General features: G+C 36.8%; 1 protein-coding gene across 2 annotated transcripts; it reads left to right on the forward strand.

The window, feature by feature from the left end:
* The first annotated feature begins 5936 nt into the window (after positions 1-5936).
* Positions 5937-22690, forward strand: ifi44b (interferon induced protein 44b). 2 transcript variants are annotated; one of them, XM_058768429.1, is made up of 7 exons: positions 5937-7107; positions 7282-7315; positions 18857-19061; positions 19141-19287; positions 19515-19686; positions 20749-20849; positions 21096-22690. In XM_058768429.1, the coding sequence occupies exons 1-7, from the start codon at positions 7068-7070 to the stop codon at positions 21267-21269; spliced, it is 873 nt and encodes a 290-aa protein (XP_058624412.1). In that variant the 5' UTR covers positions 5937-7067; the 3' UTR covers positions 21270-22690. The 2 variants fall into 2 exon arrangements, with proteins under 2 accessions (XP_058624412.1, XP_058624413.1); XM_058768430.1 differs by having other exon boundaries at positions 18905-19061.
* The last annotated feature ends 202 nt before the right edge of the window (positions 22691-22892 follow it).

Below are 22892 nucleotides of genomic sequence, written 5' to 3' on the forward strand. Positions count from 1 at the left end.
ACATTCACACGTTGCAGAAAGAGAGAAAGGATGAGTTTAGAGAATGAGAATGTGAAATCCCAAGTTTATAGCAATATGTGCTATTGCATAGACCTGAACAACCATCAATCACGTAATTAACCCTCGCATTGAGTTTCTCAATGAGGCTAAAATTTATATTAAATGCACCAGCTCAGTTAGACCTGGAGATTACTTGCTTGCGTTGCCTTTGTGTTACAGGGATTCCCTTTTGTCGTCCTGGTCGTTACAGGAAAAGGGTTTTCCCAAGTTGCCGATTGGCTGGAAGTTCAGCAGTCGTTGAAGTTATCTCTTGGGCATTGGCAAAACCTAAACTGAGAACACGAAACTCGCAACGGAAAATAAACTAAAATAAAAGAAAGAAAGGGTGTAACGAGACTAGGTGGTTTTTCTTCTCATCGTGGTTTTAAGTAGCAACTGGCCTGTAGGCCAGAGCACGCTCAAAGAGCGCTAAAAACTGCTTCTGTTTCACAAAAATGCGACACAGACATTTGGCTAGAGTTGCTTTGAGCTGCACGGAAAGTTACAAAAAATATCGTGCACACTGCCACGCGAAATGACCTCGCGGTCACTCAAAGCGAACTTCTGTGATGACGTCATATTTGCCGCGTGCACCCAAGCGAACTTGCGGACCAGAGTATGTGAGTGGAGCGGAGTGTGAGCGGAGCGTGGAGTGGAGTGATGTGATTTTGAATGGAGGGAGGAGTGGAATTTTTAAAAGTATGAGCGTTGTGGTTTTTACTCACTCCAAAAGCGCAGAGTGGAGCGGGAGCGGGAAATGGTGAACCCGGAGCGGAGTGATTAATGCTGCCTTCATGTGCTATCGGAATTATTGTAAATATGAGTTTCCTAATCGGAAATTGGACGTGAACGGCCTCTCAAGTCGTATTTACAACTGGGAAATTCGGAAATAATTTTGATACCTGAGTTTCCAAGTTGGGCGGGTCATAAACTTTAAACATGGTGAAGGGGACAATCATTGCTGCTGTCAACGCTGTTCCCTACATCCCTTTGTCTTGTAGCTAAAGTATTGTATTTATAGGCTAGATATGAACGATCATTCGAAGCATATTGTATCCTTTATAAGCCGTGAAATAAGTATGTATTTGACCGAAATTCCAGAATTATCAACAAACTGCATGTATGGCGCGGTGAATGTGTATATTATTGTCAACCAATGGGATGCTGCTGTGGAACTTAGTCCAGATAGAGGGTTACTGACAGTTTGAGCGGATCCAACAAAGGGCACTTCTATGGAAGCCCGTTTCTGCCACAGAATAAAAAATTAAAAAAGTAATTGAGACTTTTTATCTGACAATTCTGACTTTTTTTTCTCATAATTGCGTGATACAAACTAGCAATTCTGACTTTTTTTCTCAGAATTGGGTGATATAAACTTGCAATTCTGAGAAATAAAGTCAGAATTTCTGGATATAAACTCGCAATAACGAGACAAATTCGCAATTGCGATTTATAAAGTCAGAATTGTGTGATATAAACTCACAATTCTGACTTTTTTTCTCGCAATTCTGACTTTACAACTCGCAATTGCGAGTTTATATATACACTTCGGAGTGTAAGGGGAAAAAGGGCATGTGCTCTGCACAGGTTGAGCCCTACCTGTGCATGTGCCTGGTAGAAATAATACTAAGGTGCCTTTGTCATTGTCATGGGACACGTGCAGTTATGCAAATAAGGCCGTCAAACAAGTCTGATGTTTCTGTTCAACACACCTAACAATACAAAGCCTCTAACAAACAGTATATGGCTGTCTCCTGAAACTATAATTTGACAGCAATGAATGTACCATATGCATTCTTCAACTTTGCCATTGACTATGTGGAGGACCAGAAATACAATGAGTACAATAAGTGCCATCTTACCTTTATTATTTGGCAGATCTGAAAAGGTGTATGGTTATGATAAAGAAAGATCTGGGATATTCAAATCAAAGGTTTATTTAAAGTAGTAAATTAATTAAAAAAAAAAAGAAAAAGAAAGTGGATTTGTCAATAACTCTGATAGGAATACCAGTGTGTAAATAACATTTATTTACTTTAATACTCCATATGAAGTCTTTGCTTGGGTGAACATTACAAATTGGGAATATTTGCCAGGGTAGAGTTATTTATTAATGCCTTATGTATTAGTTATTTTCTCTATAGAAACAGACACATTGGTATTCCTATCATTATAGGGACAATTCCATAGGCATAATGGTTTTTCTACTGGACAAATTGTATTTTCTATTCCCTTACCCTAACCCTACACCTCGCATAAAACTACAGGCATTTTTAGATTTTCTAAACATTTATTCTGTATAATCTGTAAGCTTGTTTCCTCTTGGGAACTAACAAATGTCCCCACAAGGTAAAAATGTACTGGTATTACTGAGGTAACATATCAGTACACATACACACACACTAAACAGGTGTGCACACTCTTTGATGTATAAATATTTCATACCAGTCCAGTTTAATATGCAAACATAACAGCAATGGGAACCTGCTGATTATTAAAAGTCTACACCTTTGTTTAAAACATGAAATTATTTGAAACCATTTGAAATATTGCTTTTTGGACTGCATTTATACTTTAGATTTATTACATACCCCATGCACACTGAATGCTTACATATTTTTCAGTGTGGGCATAGATTGTTTTTGTTTTTCTTTTTTATTTCATGATTCTCTGAAGGGTATTCTGTTAAACCTGCCATTACCTGAATTAATACATCTGTATTATATTAGATATGTCAGTCTTTTTAATAGTTTGACAGCTTTACTGTTCCTACATCTCTATTTGCTGTTTGATTATGGTGTTAAAGTGACTGTTGAAAAGTAGTTACTTCAAAACTGAAAGTACATTATGGGTGAGGTTCCTGAAACAGAGAATAACACCACACGATCTCCGACTGCTTCTAAGGTAAGACTCATCTCCTCAAGAAAAATCAGTTTATTTGTAAATATAAAATGTAATGCATTTCAGGGCTAATGGGTATAGGTGCTAAAGTTGTAGCCTACAAAATGATTTAGAATTTATTTATTTTTTGTTTGACACAGTTATTCAATTTAATTTCTGGAGTGATAACAGCAAAAGTGTTATGAATGACTGTTATAAAGAGTTTCTTTTGTGTGAATGATAATAATGTTTTTTGTGAAAATGAAAATGAAAATGATGTGTTATGGCAAAAATGGAATGTTAAGCCCAATTCGGACGGTAATTGTTTCTCATATAATAAAATGATCATATGAAGGTCATAAAAGGTCTCATATGACCTCAGTGATAAAACTCATGGATTCGAATGGTGATTTATTCACAGTGGAGAAGTGAGTTCTGTGATCCTATGAACCTGGGAACACGCTGCTCACGTGGCCAGTCTGCTATAAATAAATGTATTCTTATTATTCCAAGGATATTTTATAATATATAATACTATTTATTATTTGATTATTTAAATCTCCTGTTTAAAATTAGGAAAATAGACGTGCTATACTTGTATATAATTATACATGATATACAGTGCTCTCCAGAAGTATTGGAACAGTGAGGCCAATTCCTTTATTTTTGCTGTAGACTGAAAACATTTGGGTTTGACATCAAAAGATGAATATGAGACGAGAGATCAGCATTTCAGCTTTTATTTCCAGGTATTCATATCTGGATCTGACACACAACTTAGAAGATATCACCTTTTGTTTGAACCCACCCATTTTTCATGTGAGCAAAAGTATCGGAACAGATTGACTTAAACTAGATTAAAGTGAATAAGACTTAATATTTAGTTGCAAATCCTTTGCTTTCAATAACAGCATCAAGTCTGTGACCCATTGACATCACCAAACTTTTGCATTCTTCTTTTGTGATGCTTTTCCAGGCTTTCACCGCAGCCTCTTTCAGTTTTGGGGGGTTACTCCCTTCAGTCTCTTCTTTAGCAGGTAAAATATATACTCTACAGGGTTTAAGTGTGGAGATTGACTTGACCAGTCTAAAACCTTCCACTTCTTGCCCTGATGAACTCCTTTGTTGTTTTGGGTCATTATCTTGCTGCATGATGAAGGATCTCCCGGTTGCATCTTTCTGTAAATTGTTAGACACAATATTTCTGAAGACTTCTGAGTTAATTTTGTTGCTGCCGTCATGCGTTACATCATTAATGAAGATTATTGAGCCTGTCCCAGAAGAAGCGATGAAAGCCCAAGCCATTACATTACCTGTGTAATGTGTACTATAACGTACACCTGTGTACACTGTGTTTCAGATGAGCTTGTATGTTTGGGATCATGAGCAGATCCTTTCTGTCTCCAAACTTTAGCCTTTCCATCACTTTGGTCCATAAAATCAGTCCATAAAACCTTGGAAAAGAGGCTTGTCTCCTATTCTTCTCACTAATGAGTGGTTTGCATCTTCTGGTGTAGCCTCTGTACTTTTGTTCATGAAGTCTTCTGCGAACAGTAGATTTTGATACCTTCACTCCTGCCCACTGGAGGTTGTTGCTGATGTCACTAACAGTTGTTTTAGGCTCTTTCTTTACAGCTGTCACAATGTTTCTGTCATCAACTGCTGATGTTTTCCTTGATCTACCCGTTTGAGGTGTGTTAATTAGTACACCAGTGGTTTCTTTCTACCTCAGGAGATTCCAAATGGTTGTACTTGCTATTGCCAGCGTTTGTGCAATGGTTTGGTTGATTTTTCATCTTCTCTCAGCTTCGTTTTTCACCCATATACACCTCTCTGGTTTTCATGTTGGTTACACGTCTAACTAACTATAAATGCAGTCTGCATGGATCTGAAACTGAGCGCAGACATTCAGTGCTATTTATTGTTTGAATAATCAATTAATAGGACACACCAGGGCAACAAAACACACCTGTCAGTCACAGGTTCCAATACTTTTGGTAACATGAAAAATGGGTGGGTTCAAACAAAAGGTGATATCTTGTAAGTTGTGTATCAGATCCACATGACAATACTTGTAAATAAAAGCTGAAATGTTAATCTCTCGTCTCATATTCATCTTTTGATGTCAAACCCAAATGTTTTCAGTCTACAGCAAAAATAAAGGAATTGGCCTCACTGTTCCAATACTTTTGGAGGGCACTGTATATATGTTTATAATACACAGTTTAAAATTGTATTGCATATGTGCTGCTGTCATAATAAAGACCCATTTCAAATGTTGACATGCTTTTTTCTCTTTCTGCTCTCACTCGCTGTATGCAAATGACATGCAAATAAATATTTATGCAAATTACACCGAAGTACAACATTACCTTACGGTGTGCGTGAGTGCTCAAAAAGGGTTTAAACTGAATTTTGAATCGATTTTTTTTCTTGTAAACTCAGAGATGTGGATTCAGACGGCAATTAAATTACCACACGACCTTGGTGTTTGTCAAAAAACAGTAGGTAATTTGTCTGGGGATTTTTATAGGGGTGGAGAGGGAAAAACACAGGCATCCTGGATTCAGACGGCATTAAAATCACCAACTACCCCAGGCTGTATATGGTGAAAATCACTTACGTCCCCATGAGAAATAATTACCATCCGAATAGCTCTTTACACTGCAAAAAATCATTTTTTTACTTCGATTTTTTTTTTTGTCTTGTTTCCAGCCAAAATATTTAAAAATTCTTAAATGAAGAAGGAATTTCTAGACATGTAAAAATTACTGTCTCGTTTTCAGAAAAAACAAGTCAAAATTAAGTGAGTTTTGCTTAAAACAAGCAAAATAATCTGCCAAACAATCTTGTTTTCTAAGATTATTTTGCTTGTTCTAAGCAAAAACTCACTGAATTTTAACTTGTTTTTTTCTGAAAATGAGACAATTTTTACTTGTCTAGAAAATCCTTCTTCATTTAAGAATTTGTAGATATTTTGGCTGGAAACAAGACGAAAAAAATCGAAGTAAGAAAAGCATGTAGTAGTCTTTTCTATGAGTAATGCTACACCACTTCAAATAACAAACAGGTATTATCACCTCCTCTAATCTCCTCTTTCAGTTCCTTTAAGGATTGAAATGAAATGAGGAACAGAACAAGTTATTAAAGTGATAGAAAAGATTTGATATCTTTTTGATTCAATTTACAAACATTACTGTCCAAATTAAGCCTAACTCTTTTTTTTTAAGTTGTCATATGATGTGATTTCAAGTTTTCTTTTCTCTTTGGAGTGTTACGAGCTGATTGTGCATAGATGAGATCCCTGAAGTTGCAAAGACTAAAGTCTCAAAACCAAAGAGTTATTCTTTATAAAAGTTAAGACTCTGCTACGCCCCCCTAAAACGGCAGGGAGACGCTGTCTGTTTCTATGCGAAAGAGAAATGCCTTCCAAAAGTAGATGCATTTAGGAATCATTAAGACTACTTACAACAGAACAGCAACGCATTTTATGGATGACCGTTTCGTGAACCTAGGAGAGGAGGTAATTCTGACTCTGCTATGACAATCTGGGGCTTCTGAATCAAAGACTGTAAGTATGTTTTGTTATTAGTTTAAGTATTTGCTATTGACTGCTCAAATGCGGAGGTTTGCGCGCTGTGTATGTGTGTGTGTGTGTGTGTGTGTGTGAGAGAGGGAGACACGGTCACACAATCGCGGCTTGTGTGCAAACACATACGAGCTTCATCACTGTGTCTGTCATGCGACTCTGTTCCTCTCTGGGGCTTGAACTGATGGTAAAAAACTAAGGGCATAACTGTCTTTACATTTATTTTCAAAGATTTTTTGAAGATTAAAGCATGTCAACATATTCTGTTACACCAAATAATGATCTTTAAAAAAAGCATCATATGACCCCTTTAAAATGTTTTGAAATGAGCTTCTGTCATTTTAGGTGAAAAAGGAAATTAAAAATATGTAGATCTAACTGATTGGGTCCTTTTTTTTTTTTTTTTTTTTTTTACTTTAGAAATAACACTTCTTTTAATAGGAAGAGGAAAACAACCAAAAATATTCTTGCTGTAGGAGGTACTGTGTCAAATAAGCTACACTTGCACTTTCTCTAACTAATATCTTTATTTCAAAGTAAGGACAAAGGTGTTGCTGGGATGTGGCTATTTAGAAACCCCGAAAAACCTCCATCTCTAGGTACAGTGAAACAAATGGGCATAATTCATTCTGGATGATCACTCAGTAAAATGTATAGTGTAAAACCTACTATATAGAAAAAACAAAAATTAATACTCGTCAAAAATAAAATAGCTCAAATGAATAAATATAATACAATTTTAAATTGACTAAATATTTGTTTTGGTTAAACAGAGTTTGACAAACCCTGGAGGTCCTTGGACTGGAAGTAAGCTCTGAAAACTACTTTTTCTATTACAACAGAATATGCTTATTGCTTGACTCTTGAATAATTTACTTTTATTAGACAATAACAGCATTCTACATTACTATATTTTTTGCAATGACCATGACCACCAACTTTTTTTCTTTTCTTGAAGAGACAATGGGCCTCATTTATGAAATGAACATACGACAGAAAATTGTCCGTACAGTCATTTCAACGCAACACGTGATCGGTGGCTACAATCAAATTTCACGTCTGGTCTCAGCAAGTTTTTGAGTAACCTGAACTTGTGCGCAGCATAGTAAATCTGTTGGAGAATTGTATAATAACAGCATTTTGTTAATTTAGATAATATTCCTGACCGTCAAATGAAGCTCATTAGTCGATCGTTAACCAGTAAGATTAGAATATACAAGGCTTTAGCTTTATATGTGTAAGGTAATATGTAATGTAAGGGAAACAGGTCAATTTAGCTCAAAGGGAATCATTTATGATTTTATAGGGAATTTGGACAGAATCACTGTTTCGCAGCTGATCACTGAGTCGGCAGGCGATTCACTGAACGAGCCGTATAACATCAACTCTGTACTGGATATTAAAATCCACAATATAGTGAAAACACTATTTAATAGCACAGTAACAAGATCGGCAGTTTAAGACATTAACTTTTAAGCACAAAACACAAGATACTTCTCTTTTCAATAGTATTTCTACCTTGAATGGCCATAGTGGTCAAATTGATTGTTCGCATTAAAGACGACGTATAATTTCAGTTTTTGCAACTTCTTCCCGCGGCTGAAGATGGGAGTCACTGTTGCCTAGCAACTTTTGTTCTAGTTGGTTTTTATATTCTATTGCTAAGCTAAAATCTGTAAAAAAGCCGGGTGGACACCTCCAATTCAACAACTGCTGTCATTCAATCTGCCACGGTTCCAGGTAGGCTATGTTAGGCTGATGCTAGGAAGACTAGCTTGGCTGTTATCAATAATAGCTTACTTCAGTGTTATGACAAAATAGCCATTATGTTATTATTATTATTAGGAGTAGTAGTAGTAGCGTAATAGCTAATGCCTATAGGCTAATTTTAGCCCTGACAACTGACATTGTGAAATAAACAAAAATTAATTAGGTTATTTTTTTAGAAACAGTGACGATGTTTATTATTACCTGTACTATCATAACACATCCATTTATTCATGGATTATGATTCCACTGGTGGCTGCATAGTTTCATTTGTGTGATCCAAACACTTTCAATGTTCTCCAGAGCGTTGTAAAATACAATAGTCAAAATGTATTGAAAAAAAAAAAGATATATGTAATAATTTCCAAAATTCACAACATGTTTTATCTACTGAAATATTCAGCTTCATTTCATTGTTGGCATTTAGACTTTCAAATAGGCTACAACATTTTCATTGCGGTGAAAAACCTTTGCTCTCCCGCTTACCGGACACACAGCGAGCGAGGCACACACATTCGGAAGCAGTCTAGTCTTACATAATTATATATTACAAAAAAAATCCTATTTTTTTTAGGGTGATGGCATCATAAAATATGACAACAGACATTCAAAACTTCATTGTAAAACCTCAATAGAAGCTTCAAATGTAAATATAATATGACAAAAATGGCATTCAGTTCAGTCTAGTATGAATGGTCAGAATGACCGCTATGGCCATTCTAGTAGTTGTAGAATTCCGGTAGTTCTAGTGTTGAATCTAGAGGATGAAAATGTGAAATCCCAAGTTTACAGCAATATGGGCTGTTGCATAGACCTGAACAACCACCAATCACTTAATTAACCCTCATATTGAGTTTCTCAATTAGGCTAAAATTTGTATTAAATGCACCAGCTCAGCAAAAATCTGGAAGTTACTTGCTTGCGTTGCCTTTGTGTTAAGAGATTCCCTTTTGTTGTCATCATTTCAGAAAGGGGGTTTCCCGAGGTTGCTGATTGGCTGACAGTTCAGTGGTTGTTTGTAGTGAAGTCTTGGGAAGCCAATCATTGGGCGTTGGCTGAAGATGGTTTCGAAGTCTGTTGCTAGTTGAAGTTTGGTGCAGTCGTAGCTGGACTTTGTGTAAAACTTAACTTTTGAACACGAAACTGAGTAACGAGACTAGGTGGTTTTTCTTCTCATCGTGGTGTTAAGTAGCAACTGGCCTGTAGGCCAGAGCACGCTCAAAGAGCGCTAAAACAGCGTCAAAACGCGGTGGCGAGAAGAAGGGACGAGAGAGGGGCGAAAGAGACGAGAGAGAGAAAGATTTGATGGTGTTCTGAGTTTTTAAACTCGGCTTTTGGGACACATCCCATTTGGTGTCTTGACCAATTAGATAGGCTATTATCTTAGCTAGGGTTGTTCCTTCCATCATAAATCAGCATGTTATCAGTCACATGGTCCGAATTTTACACACTCTTGCAAAGTATACTTTTGGATGTGATTTCTATAACCAGAATATGATACATTTGACACAGAATTAATTGAAAGAAACATTTCAAGCTAGAAATGTCAAACTCATACATACCAAACACGACTAACCTTAAAGTCATTCAATAGTTATTAGAAAGACATACATAATAAGTGCTTAAAACATGATAGTCTAATATGTGGTTACATACCTAATATAGTGTTATGCCTAGCAATGTCCTTTTAGGATGGTAATATGTGCATATGAAAAAGAAAGTCTTTGTGGAGACCAAAAGACATGTTCTTTGGACATGAATTTCAGTCTGGTTCTTTGTCTTCTATGTGTGGGGGAAGAGTCAATCTAAAGAAGCACGTGATTTCTCTTGTGGAACGCCATGTGATGGCCATCTCTTTGACCATTAATCTTGATTATTTACCCCAAATTTGACGATCTCCTTCCTGCGTTGGAGTTATCAATAAGTGTTCTTTTGTCTTAATGTTGCGAGCTGTTCTGTGAAAGAGGCTTGTTGGTTAGGCTTGCTCCAGAAGTCGGAGATAGGAATCTTTACGACGTTGTCCTGTTTTCTTGGAGCCTCTTCCGGAATTTCGGCTTCTCATGTTTCGATGTTCTGATCGAATCTTAGTTTTGTCTGACTCGTTCTGACACTACAATTGGTAAATTCCTCGGTAAAATAAGTATTTGGTCATCTACAAACAAGCAAGATTTCTGGCTCTCACAGACCTGTAACTTCTTCTTTAAGAGGCTCCTCTGTCCTCCACTCATTACCTGTATTAATGGCATCTGTTTGAACTCGTTATCAGTATAAAAGACACCTGTCCACAACCTCAAACAGTCCAACTCCAAACTCCACCATGGCCAAGACCAAAGAGCTGTCAAAGGACACCAGAAACAAAATTGTAGACCCGCACCAGGCTGGGAAGACTGAATCTGCAATAGGTAAGCAGCTTGGTGTGAAGAAATCAACTGTGGGAGCAATTATTAGAAAATGGAAGACATACAAGACCACTGATAATCTCCCTCGATCTGGGGCTCCACGCAAGATCTCACCCCGTGGGGTCAAAATGATCATAAGAACTGTGAGCAAAAATCCCAGAACCACACGGGGGGACCTAGCTGGGACCAAAGTAACAAAGGCTACCATCAGTAACACACTGCGCCGCCAGGGACTCAAATCCTGCAGTGCCAGACGTGTCCCCCTGCTTAAGCCAGTACATGTCCGGGCCCGTCTGAAGTTTGCTAGAGAGCATTTGGATGATCCAGAAGAGGATTGGGAGAATGTCATATGGTCAGATGAAACCAAAATATAACTTTTTGGTAAAAGCTCAACTTGTCGTGTTTGGAGGAGAAAGAATGCTGAGTTGCATCCAAAGAACACCATACCTTACTGTGAAGCATGGGGGTGGAAACATCATGCTTTGGGGCTGTTTTTCTGCAAAGCGACCAGGACGACTGATCTGTGTAAACGAAAGAATGAATGGGGCCATGTATCGTGAGATTTTGAGTGAAAACCTCCTTCCATCAGCAAGGGCATTGAAGATGAAACGTGGCTGGGTCTTTCAGCATGACAATGATCCCAAACACACCCGAAGGAGTGGCTTCGTAAGAAGCATTTCACGGTCCTGGAGTGGCCTAGCCAGTCTCCAGATCTCAACCCCATCGAAAATCTTTGGAGGGAGTTGAAAGTCCGTGTTGCCCAGCGACAGCCCCAAAACATTACTGCTCTAGAGGAGATCTGCATGGAGGAATGGGCCAAAATACCAGCAACAGTGTGTGAAGACTTACAGAAAACGTTTGATCTCTGTCATTGCCAACAAAGTTTTGAGATTAAATTTTGTTATTGACCAAATACTTATTTTCCACCATAATTTGAAAATAAATTATTTAAAAATCCTACAATGTGGTTTTTTTTTTTGGGGGGGGATTTTTTTTCTCATTTTGTCTCTCATAGTTGAGGTATACCTATGATGAAAATTACAGGCCTCTCTCATCTTTTTAAGTGGGAGAACTTGCACAATTGGTGGCTGACTAAATACTTTTTTGCCCCACTGTATACATATTGCTGCTGTTTGGGCTGACATTTTTGACACACCCACCAAACAAGAAAAAACTTATGTCAAACCGTGTTTCACCGTTTCCAAACATGTCGTTTAAACCGGAAACCATAGCAAACGTGAAAGACCCAGTTATGTTGCCACAATGTAACTTTGTGACGTGGCCAGTTTGTAACCGTGATGTCGTGGCAACGTCGTGGATCAATAGAGTGGTGGAACTATGATGTCACTTTGTAGGCAAAAACCCGGAAGCGAGTGCATTTTAGCACTTCCGGTTCCATCATCCCAGACTCAATGGGTTTTTTGAATGGAATTTTGATTAAATCCCCTAAAATAAGGTTCATGGTTCACACAAGCTCAAGATACTTTCACTTTTTAACTCTAAGACATAAAACACAACAGATACACCCCACTCGTGATTTTTTTTAAACTGTTACATTTCTTAAAAATGACGGTTGCTAACAAGTTGCTAAATGGGGCTACAGGCGCTGTCGGAGACATTAACCCTCTGGGGTCGACAAACGCGTTTTGAGGCAGATTTTCCTGATAAGGCCGAAATGAGCTTGAATTACTCTGCCATTTTTGATCGTACAGATAAGAGCAATACACCATTCGAATCTGTAAGGGGTCTACTTTTATTTGTATACACTCATAATAACAACTAAACTTTGTGCTTTTGAAGAATAAAGAAAACGAACAGGGTGCGCTCTCTGTCTTCTCCGTCTCCGCGAACTGTTTTTAGAAACGCGTCACTAAAATGAACTGTAACTCAGCAAATACTCAACACAGAGACATGAGAAATATATCTATAGAAAGCTTGACGTGTCTACTTTGAAATGAAACAAGTCTTATCGAAAACAAACATTCTGTGATGAAGTAATCCGTATGAAACCAACACGATGTTCAATCTGTCCCGTCTGACTCATTATCGCTAATGTGACCCCGTCCTCACGTGGCTCGCGCTGTTCATATGTAAATAGCCGTGTGGTGCGTGCGCGCGTGCAAACGCCCAACACAAACAAAGAGTGAGGAGATTCATCGCGAGATGAGGAGATGCTTCTGGAAGACGTGCCGAGTAAAAGCAGGATTTCCCTCGAAAGAAGAACACGATTTCATCCAGCAGAGGAGATGAGTAAGTAATGTTTCTTTTTACATTAGTTAACGTTTTATTGTGACATAAACTTGAACGGATTTACTAACAGTTAGCTGGGGGTTTCCCAAACACAACATGATGAATGCTACGCGTCTAAGAATGTTTAGACCATGTTTATTATTAATACTCTGTTCACAAATAGATTTTAATAGCGTGCTAAACAATAATAATTAGTTTCTCAGATATAAAATAGCATTTTTTATAGTACAAAGTACATCCTTTTATTGTACAAAGCATGTTTGAGTCTGTGGCTACAGAATCATATCATAGACTACTATAAAATCATACATACTAGACTATATGACTACAAAATCATAGTTGGGTTTTTCCCAAACTATAATTCCTGACTACAATGTTTGAAATCGTGTAAAACATTTTGAATATGAGGGGCAATTCATTTTATTTAAATTTCTTACGGCGCGATGATGTTTTCATGCTCTATATAAAACAATAAAAGTAATATGAGTGTACACTGTAACATGATGAATGCTACGAGTCTAAGTATGTTTAGTACATGTTTATTATTAATAGCCTACTGTGTTCAGAAATAGATTTTAATAACGTGCTAAACAATAATTAGTTTCTCAGATATAAGATTTTTTATGATAGTGATATGTATGATATTGTAGGACCTCATGCAAACGCAAACACCAAAATTTGTGTTTAACAGCACAAATCCTTAAAAGGAGTCCTCTGTAGACATCTGCGGTCATGAGACTAGTTAACGATTAATCTCAGACCACGGTTTGAGCCGTTTCCTGTCAGCGTTTTCTCATCGGTGATAATGACTAACTTTATCAGGAAAAACAAAGCTCCTTTGTTTTAAAGAACTGCAAGAGTCTTTCCTGCAACCCGTGGAGCAACCGCGTGATTGTCAAGATATAAAGATCCATACATTTCGAAAAGGAAAAGGACCATTAAAAGGAACTTAAAGCCTCAGGCCGTCAAGACCACGAGATCTGTAACATGGCTCCCGCGTGCTCGGTCTCCAACTTTGCTCATGCAACACTAACTTACAAATGAACTTTAGAGACAATCTTTTATTTCCATTGCCATCGATGCAAGTGTATGAACAAATAACATGTTTGATGTCTTACATATATGCTTGATGTTTATGTTATGCGTGGTGTGATATTTCGATCTTTACCTTATAACTTTCTTTTGAATAGATTGCCATGTATAATATCATATTAGAGCGTATTTCAAATGCAGGAAGTTGGAATTAATGTTATGTTGATGTTTAAGTTCATATGAAGAGTGAATACTTTTATAACCATTTATTAGAAATATCACTCACATGATGGACGAAGCATTATGTTAATATATGCACGGAAAGAAGCCGTGCTGGGCGTGGCCTCGCCCTGTACAGACGATCTGGTTGGAAGATACCTTTAGTGGGTGGACAGAATCCAGCCCGTTAAAACTACGTGACACAAAGCTCACAGAGAGTTTTTTGAGCTTCTAAAATGAACTGAGATAAAGAACTGGGCTGCTGCTGCTGTTGCAACTGGGCCGCTGGAAGAACTTTGCTGCTGGAAAGCCTACAGCCTTAACATCAGGTTGACCATCCAAGACTTTCACTATCAACTTCTGACAAAGGAACTTGCAAAGCCTGCAGCATAAGGACTTCAAAGCCTTGCCAGTTTCGCGCAGCCAGGAAGCCACTAATCCAAAAGGATTCCCCGTGTGACGTCACGCAACAAAGACACCGCAGCTCCGGGATTCCCTCAAACAACCATACAGAGCCAGCTCAGCCTTCAAGTCAACGTAACGCAAGTAAAACAAACAAAAACATCTCTATTTGCTGAGCTGATGTGCATTAATCTTTAAGAGTAAAGTCAAAGCCTCTGTTTGTGACTCCATCAGGCCTTAGAACCTTAAACTGTCTTCAAATCGCAACCCTCTTGCCGAACATGTGTATGTGTGTGTGTGTGTGTGTGTGTGTGTGTGTGTATGTTTTGTGTTAGTATTGTATCATAGAATAGTAAATAAACTCTGGTTTCATTTATGAGGAATGGTTTGGTGCTGTGTTTTCAAGTTTGAAACTATTTGCCGAAGATCTTGTTACCTGTTGCTCAAAATTACCCAACAAATTCTGTATTATTATCGGGGCCACGAAATAAACAGAATTGCTAAAAATACTGGTTTAATGCTCGCTGGCTCGAGTCGTTAAGAAAGTATAAATTATATGTTTTGATTAATATCAATTAATCTATACATTTTGATTAATATCAATTAATCCGATCAAAATATTGGATTTCTACGATTTGATTCCCTAAAGCTAAAATTCAAATTAAAAGCTTCAATAAAGAGCTAAAGTTATTACAATGTTTATGATATATATATACAGATGTTCCTGATATTAACATGCTCACAAATGTTTTTTTGTTTGTATTTTATTGAATCAGATACCAGCACCAGATGAATCCTGATGTCTCTTCAAACTGTTTTCCTCTGAGAGCGCTGCACCAACATCAGATGTTCAACTACACTGATATTCTATGTCAAAACAAGCTCCTTTTCTACTGATTATGTTTTTTTCTTCTTGAATCCATGGAAAGAAGTAGAAACACTTAAATAACACACGTAAATATCAGGTATGATTTACTTGTTGAACAGAATCTGTTGCAGGAATGACTCAAAGTCTGTTCACGTCTCTGTGGTTAGATCAGTGTGCACAATAATGTGTCTTTGACCTTCATTATGTATGTTTTGATTATACTGTGTTGTAAATAAAATACAAATAATTTAAAAACCCCTTTCTTTCAATCTCCTCACATTCTCTCTTACCTGCCTCACAGTCACAGTCACACTGATGGGCCATTAGGGGAGGGCCCTTTGTCTCTCAGGTGAGACTCACTTAATATTCATGGCCATTGCCACTCCCTCGCATATAGACCCTCGATCACAAAACATGTCTTGAAAATTTTAAATCAATATATTGTTTTCTGTGAATGAGTAAGCAGAATGATTTGCACATAATTCTGAAGTAAATATTCTAGGCTACAAGACTGATTACTCAAAAGTCTTATTCACAACTATTTAGTGTGGGTTTTATGGCCTTATTTCAGCTACATTTTTTTTCCCAAAACTTACTAACCACGCATAATATTTTTTTCTAAAAAATGCAAACATGTACATCCATCTTGGTCACATATTATTGTAGCACAGTTTGTGCTGGATGGAAAAAAAATTACATGTTGGTCAATAGTATGTTTTAAGTAGCTGAAATAAGCACAAATATCAGGGCATGTCAAAACATCTCAAGGGCCCCAAAATGACCTCAGACCCCAGAGGGTTAAACATCATCACGCCGAACAGTTTCTAACAATTTGCAACAATTTACAGTATTTTCCAATTGTAGTATAATTTATAGTACAATTAATTGTAGAATAACAAATTAAGTTTCCCCGCATTTTATATTGTTGTTCGACAATGTTTTTTTGTTTTGCCTCGAAATGAAACACAAGACTCCAGATGGAATATACTCGTTTTATCGCTTTCCTACTGATGTAATTCAGTGGAGACAGGTTTCATACCATAAGGTAAACTCATATTACGATTATTCCATGTAAACACCACATTTACTTAGTCACGGTGAAAGTGAAATTTTAACAATGCATAGTGCTTAAAGCCACGTTAAAATGAAATGTTTATGGCCACATGAAGATGTTAGAAAGCATAGAATTTTCTAGAAGCAAGGATAAAATAAAAAATTTTGTACCGTCCCTAACAAAATTATAGCTGAAATGTGGTACTTTATTCATTAAAATAAGTTTAATCCATATCCAAAAACTCGCTCACTCTGCTGAATTTTATTGAATAGTACGTGGGGATACATTTTTAATTAAAATATTCATATTAATCAAGGATTTATTGACTTTTAATGCACCTTATTTCGAAATGTACAGAAATACGTGCTTTCATAATACCTAATGTCTCATTTCAGTTTTAGTTTGGCTCTAGTTTTGTATTTATTCCAGTTTATATGAAAAGGTTCATATAGCATGGATTAAAATTCATATACAGAGTAAATCCTTTTCACTGAATATGTGGCAGGGGGGTAATCCAACACTCTCCATTGACTTTATATTGCGGGACACTGTTTTTTAGCACTGTAGGGTATTTGTACTGCATGCAAACACAATCTTGGCACAGCGGCCCAACAAAACAAAACAAAAAAATAAAATAAAATAAATAAAAATAAAATAGTATGAATGTAACGAGACCAACGAGACGAGAAGCGTGCGGATCCATTTGCAAGCTTTTATTGAGCAGAGACGTTGAACAGTGGCAAACAGGTCTATCATAGGCAAGGCAGAGAGTAATCCAAAATGGGCCTGGGTCTGTTGACAGCGAACAGTATCCAAAGGGGCTTGACGAGAGAGGAGATCTGAAAACGAAAGAAAAGTCCAGGCAGGGGAAAACACAATCCAAAACAGGCAAGGCAAAACTAGGAAAACTATCAAGGGCTCTGTAGAGTAGCTAAGGCTAGGGGAGCGATAAGCGCATACAATACTCGGCAGTGAGGGAGAGAAAGTCCATGGCTTAAGTAGAGTGTGTGATATGATAGCTGTGCAATCAGTGTAATCAACTGTGTATGTGTCATCAGTGCCATGGATGATGGGAAATGGAGTCCAGTGTGATGTATGGTGTGAGAGTCAATGTGGTGAGCGAGTGACCTCTGGTGGTGAGTGAACGGAAGTTCATAAACCGGATTCGTGACAATGAAGTTCATGACCCTGACTCCCCATATCTCCTCACTGGACGCGCCTTTAGAGAGAAATGCATCTTTTCAGATTACATAGACTAATGAAATAGATTTTAATTTTTGATTTGAATTATTTAGTTGAAGTAGTAATTTATAGCATTCTATAAATATATTTATCATGTCAGTGAGTTTTGGTTCAGTTTTTGTGAAGTGTTCCTGCTCAAGATCAAGATCACCCTGTTTGTTTTCTTTATTTTACAGAAAAATGTTTTGTTGATATTGTGAGTGCACACAAATATAACTATTTGCAACTTCGAATGATGTATACTCTTACCTTTATGAGGAAAAATTATGGCATATTTTAATTTTCTCTCATGTCAGTTGTGGAGGCGCGCACGCTCTGTCACGTCACTATATATTAAGCTTTTTTTTTTAAATCACTTTATTAAACCTTCAAGTAACAAACAGACATTGTCATCTTTCCATTGTTAAACACATTAACAATAAATCCAAGCAGCATATATAATAAAGTAATACAAAAAATTTAAATAAAATAAACTTAAAAAAAACAAAACGTTATCAATTGGTAAGACATGACATTACCAAAAGTTACCAATACATTACGTAACTGTTACGTCATGTGTTAGCAGGGCTATAATGTTTATATTTACCAGTATTTTAATATAGGCTACATATAAATTACTTAAATTAATCTAGCCTAATTGTTTGCAATTACAAGGTTAACGGGTGTTTTTGGAGTAAAATCATTTTCTCTTTCATGAGATTACTTCCTCTTTTTGGCCGGGTTTCGTTTGTCCGTGTCGTAAACTCTAGGGACAAGGCTTCTATACCAGCGTGTTTTTAGGGGTGTGATATATTCAAATGACGATTGTTTTCTGCCGCCACATTTATCAACATACAATCATTCGTACAATGAGATTGGCGGTATACGAACATTTCATGAATCACATGTGAACTCTGTCGTAAGTTGCTTTGTGTGCACGTATCTGCGCTTGTTTCTACGTTAGATTGATAAATGAGGCCCATTTAGAGTTTCCAAATTAATAATTAAGATTTGGTGCAATTCTATTGAATTCTGCAGTTTTCGTAAATATTTAGCATCTTTTATTTCATTTTGTTCTGCAAGTTCATTAGTTTTGTTTGTTGGTTTCCAAAATAACAAAGAAACTCCCTTTCTAGTGAGGATAAACAAAATCTTCTGACAGCAATAAACATCTTCAAACCTAGGAACTCAGAAGTTGGCACTCTGAGAATTCTTCTGCATGGACCACAAGGTGCTGGAAAATCAAGCTTTTTCAACTCTGTGAATAATGCTCTCCAGGGCCGCATCACTACCAGGGCCCTGGCACATGCAGTAGAAACTGATCAAAGTTTCACTGTGAAGGTAAGTTTAATCTATGTATCTTTATATTATTAACATACTGTATAAGTAAGAGGCTTTCAAATCTTTGCTTTGTTCTCAGTGCAAAACATATAAAGTGAAGAAGGACAATCCTGACTCCTACTTTCCTTTCAATTTCACTGACACTGCCGGAATGCACGAAAGTGGAGGAATAAAGATGGATGACATCATCAAATTGTTAAATGGCCACATCAACAGTGGTTATAATGTAAGTGTATTAATACAGAATTTAATTTGAGAACTTTCATTCAAGCAAATAATGTAAACATGAAGATTTTTCATAATTTGTTTTCATGAACAAACAATATTTCATAAAACTCTGTGAATGGTTTGAAACTTTACAATAGGAATGTCATGGTTGAAAAACTACACCTTTTCAAACCTTGTTCAGTTCCATACATTCTTATAGTTTATTGTGTGCATTTGCCTGTTCAGTTTAACCCGTTAAAACGAATTACCGAAGAAGACCCGAAGTATAACAAGAACCCCACTCTGAAAGACAGGATTCACTGTCTGGTTGCTGTTCTTCCTGCTAACACTATTTCTATGATGGATGACAACATAATTAGGCAAATGGCAGATGTTCGTAAGGAAGCAAGAGACTTGGGTAAGTCATACAATATATCGATATTATTCACAAAATGGTATAGATAAAAAGATAATAAAAAGTGCATAAAAAGATAAAAGATCAGATTTGTAATATTATTTAGTATTGCACTTAAGAAATCACATCATCCTACAGTATCTGATCATCCTGTTTACAAAAATGTACATCCGTTCGGCTTTTAATATAGTGTGTTGTCTTCTTGAGCATTAGTGAATGTTTGCACCCTTCGTAATATCTCTGTACGAGTCCTTCAGTTGTCCTCAGTGTAAAAAAAACTGGATCTCAACACCATATAGACAATGTTGGAAGGGATGTAAACTGTTGGTAACACTTTATGTTGATAGTCCACTTTAGACATTCTACTAACAGTAAGTAACTTACAACTACATGTCAACTAGCAGTCATTAGAGTATTAGTAGACTGTCTGCTTAATATCTTCTAACATTTTATTTTGATGGGTCCACAACATACAACATACTGACTATCAGAAACTTTGCAAGTATATGTCAACTTATTCTGCTAACCCTAAACCTACCCTAACAGTCTACTCTGAGAGTTAGTAGACATGTAGTTGCAAATTAATGAGAATTAGTTGACATGTAGTTACAAAGTTACTTATAGTTAGTAGAATGTCTAAAGTGGACTAGCAAAATAAAGTGTAACCAAACGTTTTGAACATTTGTGTAAACTTAGGCATTGTTTTGTATTTTGGAGTATCTGTAATTATTGGGGGTAGTCGTGGCCTAATGATAAAGAGTGGGACTTGTAACCCAAAGGTCTCGGGTTTGAGTCTCAGGTCCGGCTGGGATTGTAGGTGGGGGGAGTGAATGTACAGTGCTCTCTTCCACCTTCAATACCATGACTGAGGTGAGACCCTTGAGCAAGGCACCGAACCCCCAACTGCACCCTGGGAGCTGCAACATTGACTGTGTGTTTATTCACTTCTCACTGCTGTGTGTGTGTGCACTTGGATGTGTTAAATGCAGAGCACAAATTCTGAGTATGGGTCACCATACTTGGCCACACGTCACTTCCTTTCCTTCCTTGTTCCTGGTACCACAGGCATTCCTCAAGTCATAATCATGACCAAGGTTGATGAATCATGTCAACTAGTCAAAGATGACCTTACAAGGATCTACACAAGCAAAACAATAAAACAGAAGGTATTGTGCTTTCAATTTCTGACCATGGTAAATATATTAATGATTAAATTTGCCATTGTATTACAGTTTCTTGTACTTAGAAGGATTTCATAGTATATGATATTAGATGATCAGTGTGGGATTCTAACTCGCTTCATATCCCATGTGGCAGATTAGGTGTGACGTATTATTTGTCGATTTTCTGTTTGTCTATACATTTTCATGTGTTAATAAGAAAGTACATCTATCTATCTTTTCTCTTTGCAGATGGAAGAGTGTTCTGTCAAGCTGGGAATTCCTGTGAGCTGCATTTATCCTGTGAAGAACTACCATGAGGAACGTATCAGTGATGACACAATGGATATTCTGATTTTAGATGCATTGAAGAGTATTATAAACTTTGCTGATGACAATGTGGAAGATCAAGTAGACAGTGATTAAGTGCGCCTTGAATCTGTAAGATTTTTTAATTACAGGTTGTGTAGGATGTTTTCCTGATGGAGCAATTTCTGCATACAATTAAATACTAATTATATATGTAAAGTATATAAAACTATGGTAGCCAATTACATTTGTTAGCGGTAGTTTATAGTTGTATAATAGTACACTATTTTATCATTATTTAGTAGAAAGATAAAGGTACGTATATATTCTTTTAATAATAATTATGTAGCTCATAATCAGAGCTACATAACTTTTTATTCCTGTGTTCACCAAACCCATCTCGAGTGTTTGCTGCTAAAAAGCTGATTTTTTAGTTTCATCTGACCATAGAAGAGAGTCCCATTTGAAGTTCCAGTCGTGTCTGATAACTGAATATGCTGGAGTTTGTTTTTTGGATGAGCGAGGAGAATTTTTCTTGAAACCCTCCCAAACAACATGTGGTGATGTAGGTGCTGTTTGTCAATATTTTTTTAAGGTTTTCGAACCAGAGACTCAACTATTTTCTGCAATGCTCCAGCTGTGGTTCTTGGAAAGTCTTTATACACTCAAACTCTCCTCCTCACCGTGCGTTAGGACGATATAGACACACGTCCTCTTCCAGGCAGTTTCCTAACATTTTACGTTGATTGGAAATTCTTAATTATTGCCCTGATGGTGGAATGGAATAGAATTTAGACTGCTCTAATATGAATATGAATGGGAACATAATTCAGATATTTTAGTCATAAGAATTTCTATGGGTGCCAATAATTGTGTCCAACGTGTATTTGAGAAAAACGTTTATTTCATAATGATATTTCCTGCCATTTTAAATTCTTATCCAATAAAAGGTTAGATTTTTGTGAATTGTTTTTAATTAAAGATTAAAAGGAATAACAATGCAGATTAATTTTCCACAGCCTTCTTTGATCAAATTTACCAAGGGTGCCGGTATTTTTGGCCATGACTGTATATGTATTTTATTTCATTAAGTCATTGTTTTTGTTACATTGTGTTAGTTTGGGTTTTTTGCATTATTCTTTTAGTAGATTGTGCAAATAATTATACAATTATTTGCATTTAAAACTTTACATTTATGAAAATGATATTTAGCTAACAGGAAAATAAGGTTTATGAAATAAATATCACTTTCCTTTTCACAATAAAAAAATAAATAAAAAAAAATAACATTTCAATACCCAAATTCAAAATTAGGATTCACTTAACATTTGATAAAATCAAGAATGTCAAACCTTAATTGTTAAAGAGAGTTCTGTACATGGTTTCTTCATCCGGTGTCTATTGTCATTTCCCCATTCTACTTAGTATTCCCTTTGGTTTTGGTTATTAAAAGTCTGTTTTTGAGTTATCTCCTGCGTCTCCTCATGATACCTCACCAACGCCCAACACAAGGTACCACCGAGTTCTTCTAAGCTCCTCCCTAGTCCTCAGCCTAGAACCACCGGCCTCTCTGCTGTCAAGCTCACTGGCTGCTGCACTCTCAGCCCTAAGGAGGAAAAGGAGACGGTCCTCCATGACTCCAGCCCCTGATCAAAGTCGAGAGAGGGCTCCTATTCCCAAGTCAAGCCGAGAGACTGTGTTCCTACATCCAACCTAGAGAGGGCTCCTGTTCCCACGTCT

The sequence above is a fragment of the Onychostoma macrolepis genome, chromosome 03 (genome assembly GCF_012432095.1).
Source record: "Onychostoma macrolepis isolate SWU-2019 chromosome 03, ASM1243209v1, whole genome shotgun sequence".
Taxonomy (NCBI): domain Eukaryota; kingdom Metazoa; phylum Chordata; class Actinopteri; order Cypriniformes; family Cyprinidae; genus Onychostoma; species Onychostoma macrolepis.

Bases quoted from the DNA above. Each gene is read 5' to 3' on its own strand.
- ifi44b (XM_058768429.1), top strand. From the start codon at position 7,068: ATGTGGCTATTTAGAAACCCCGAAAAACCTCCATCTCTAG. The intron at 7,108-7,281 runs GTACAGTGAAAC...TTGGTTAAACAG, and splicing joins CGAAAAACCTCCATCTCTAG to AGTTTGACAAACCCTGGAGG. The intron at 20,850-21,095 runs GTATTGTGCTTT...TTCTCTTTGCAG, and splicing joins GCAAAACAATAAAACAGAAG to ATGGAAGAGTGTTCTGTCAA.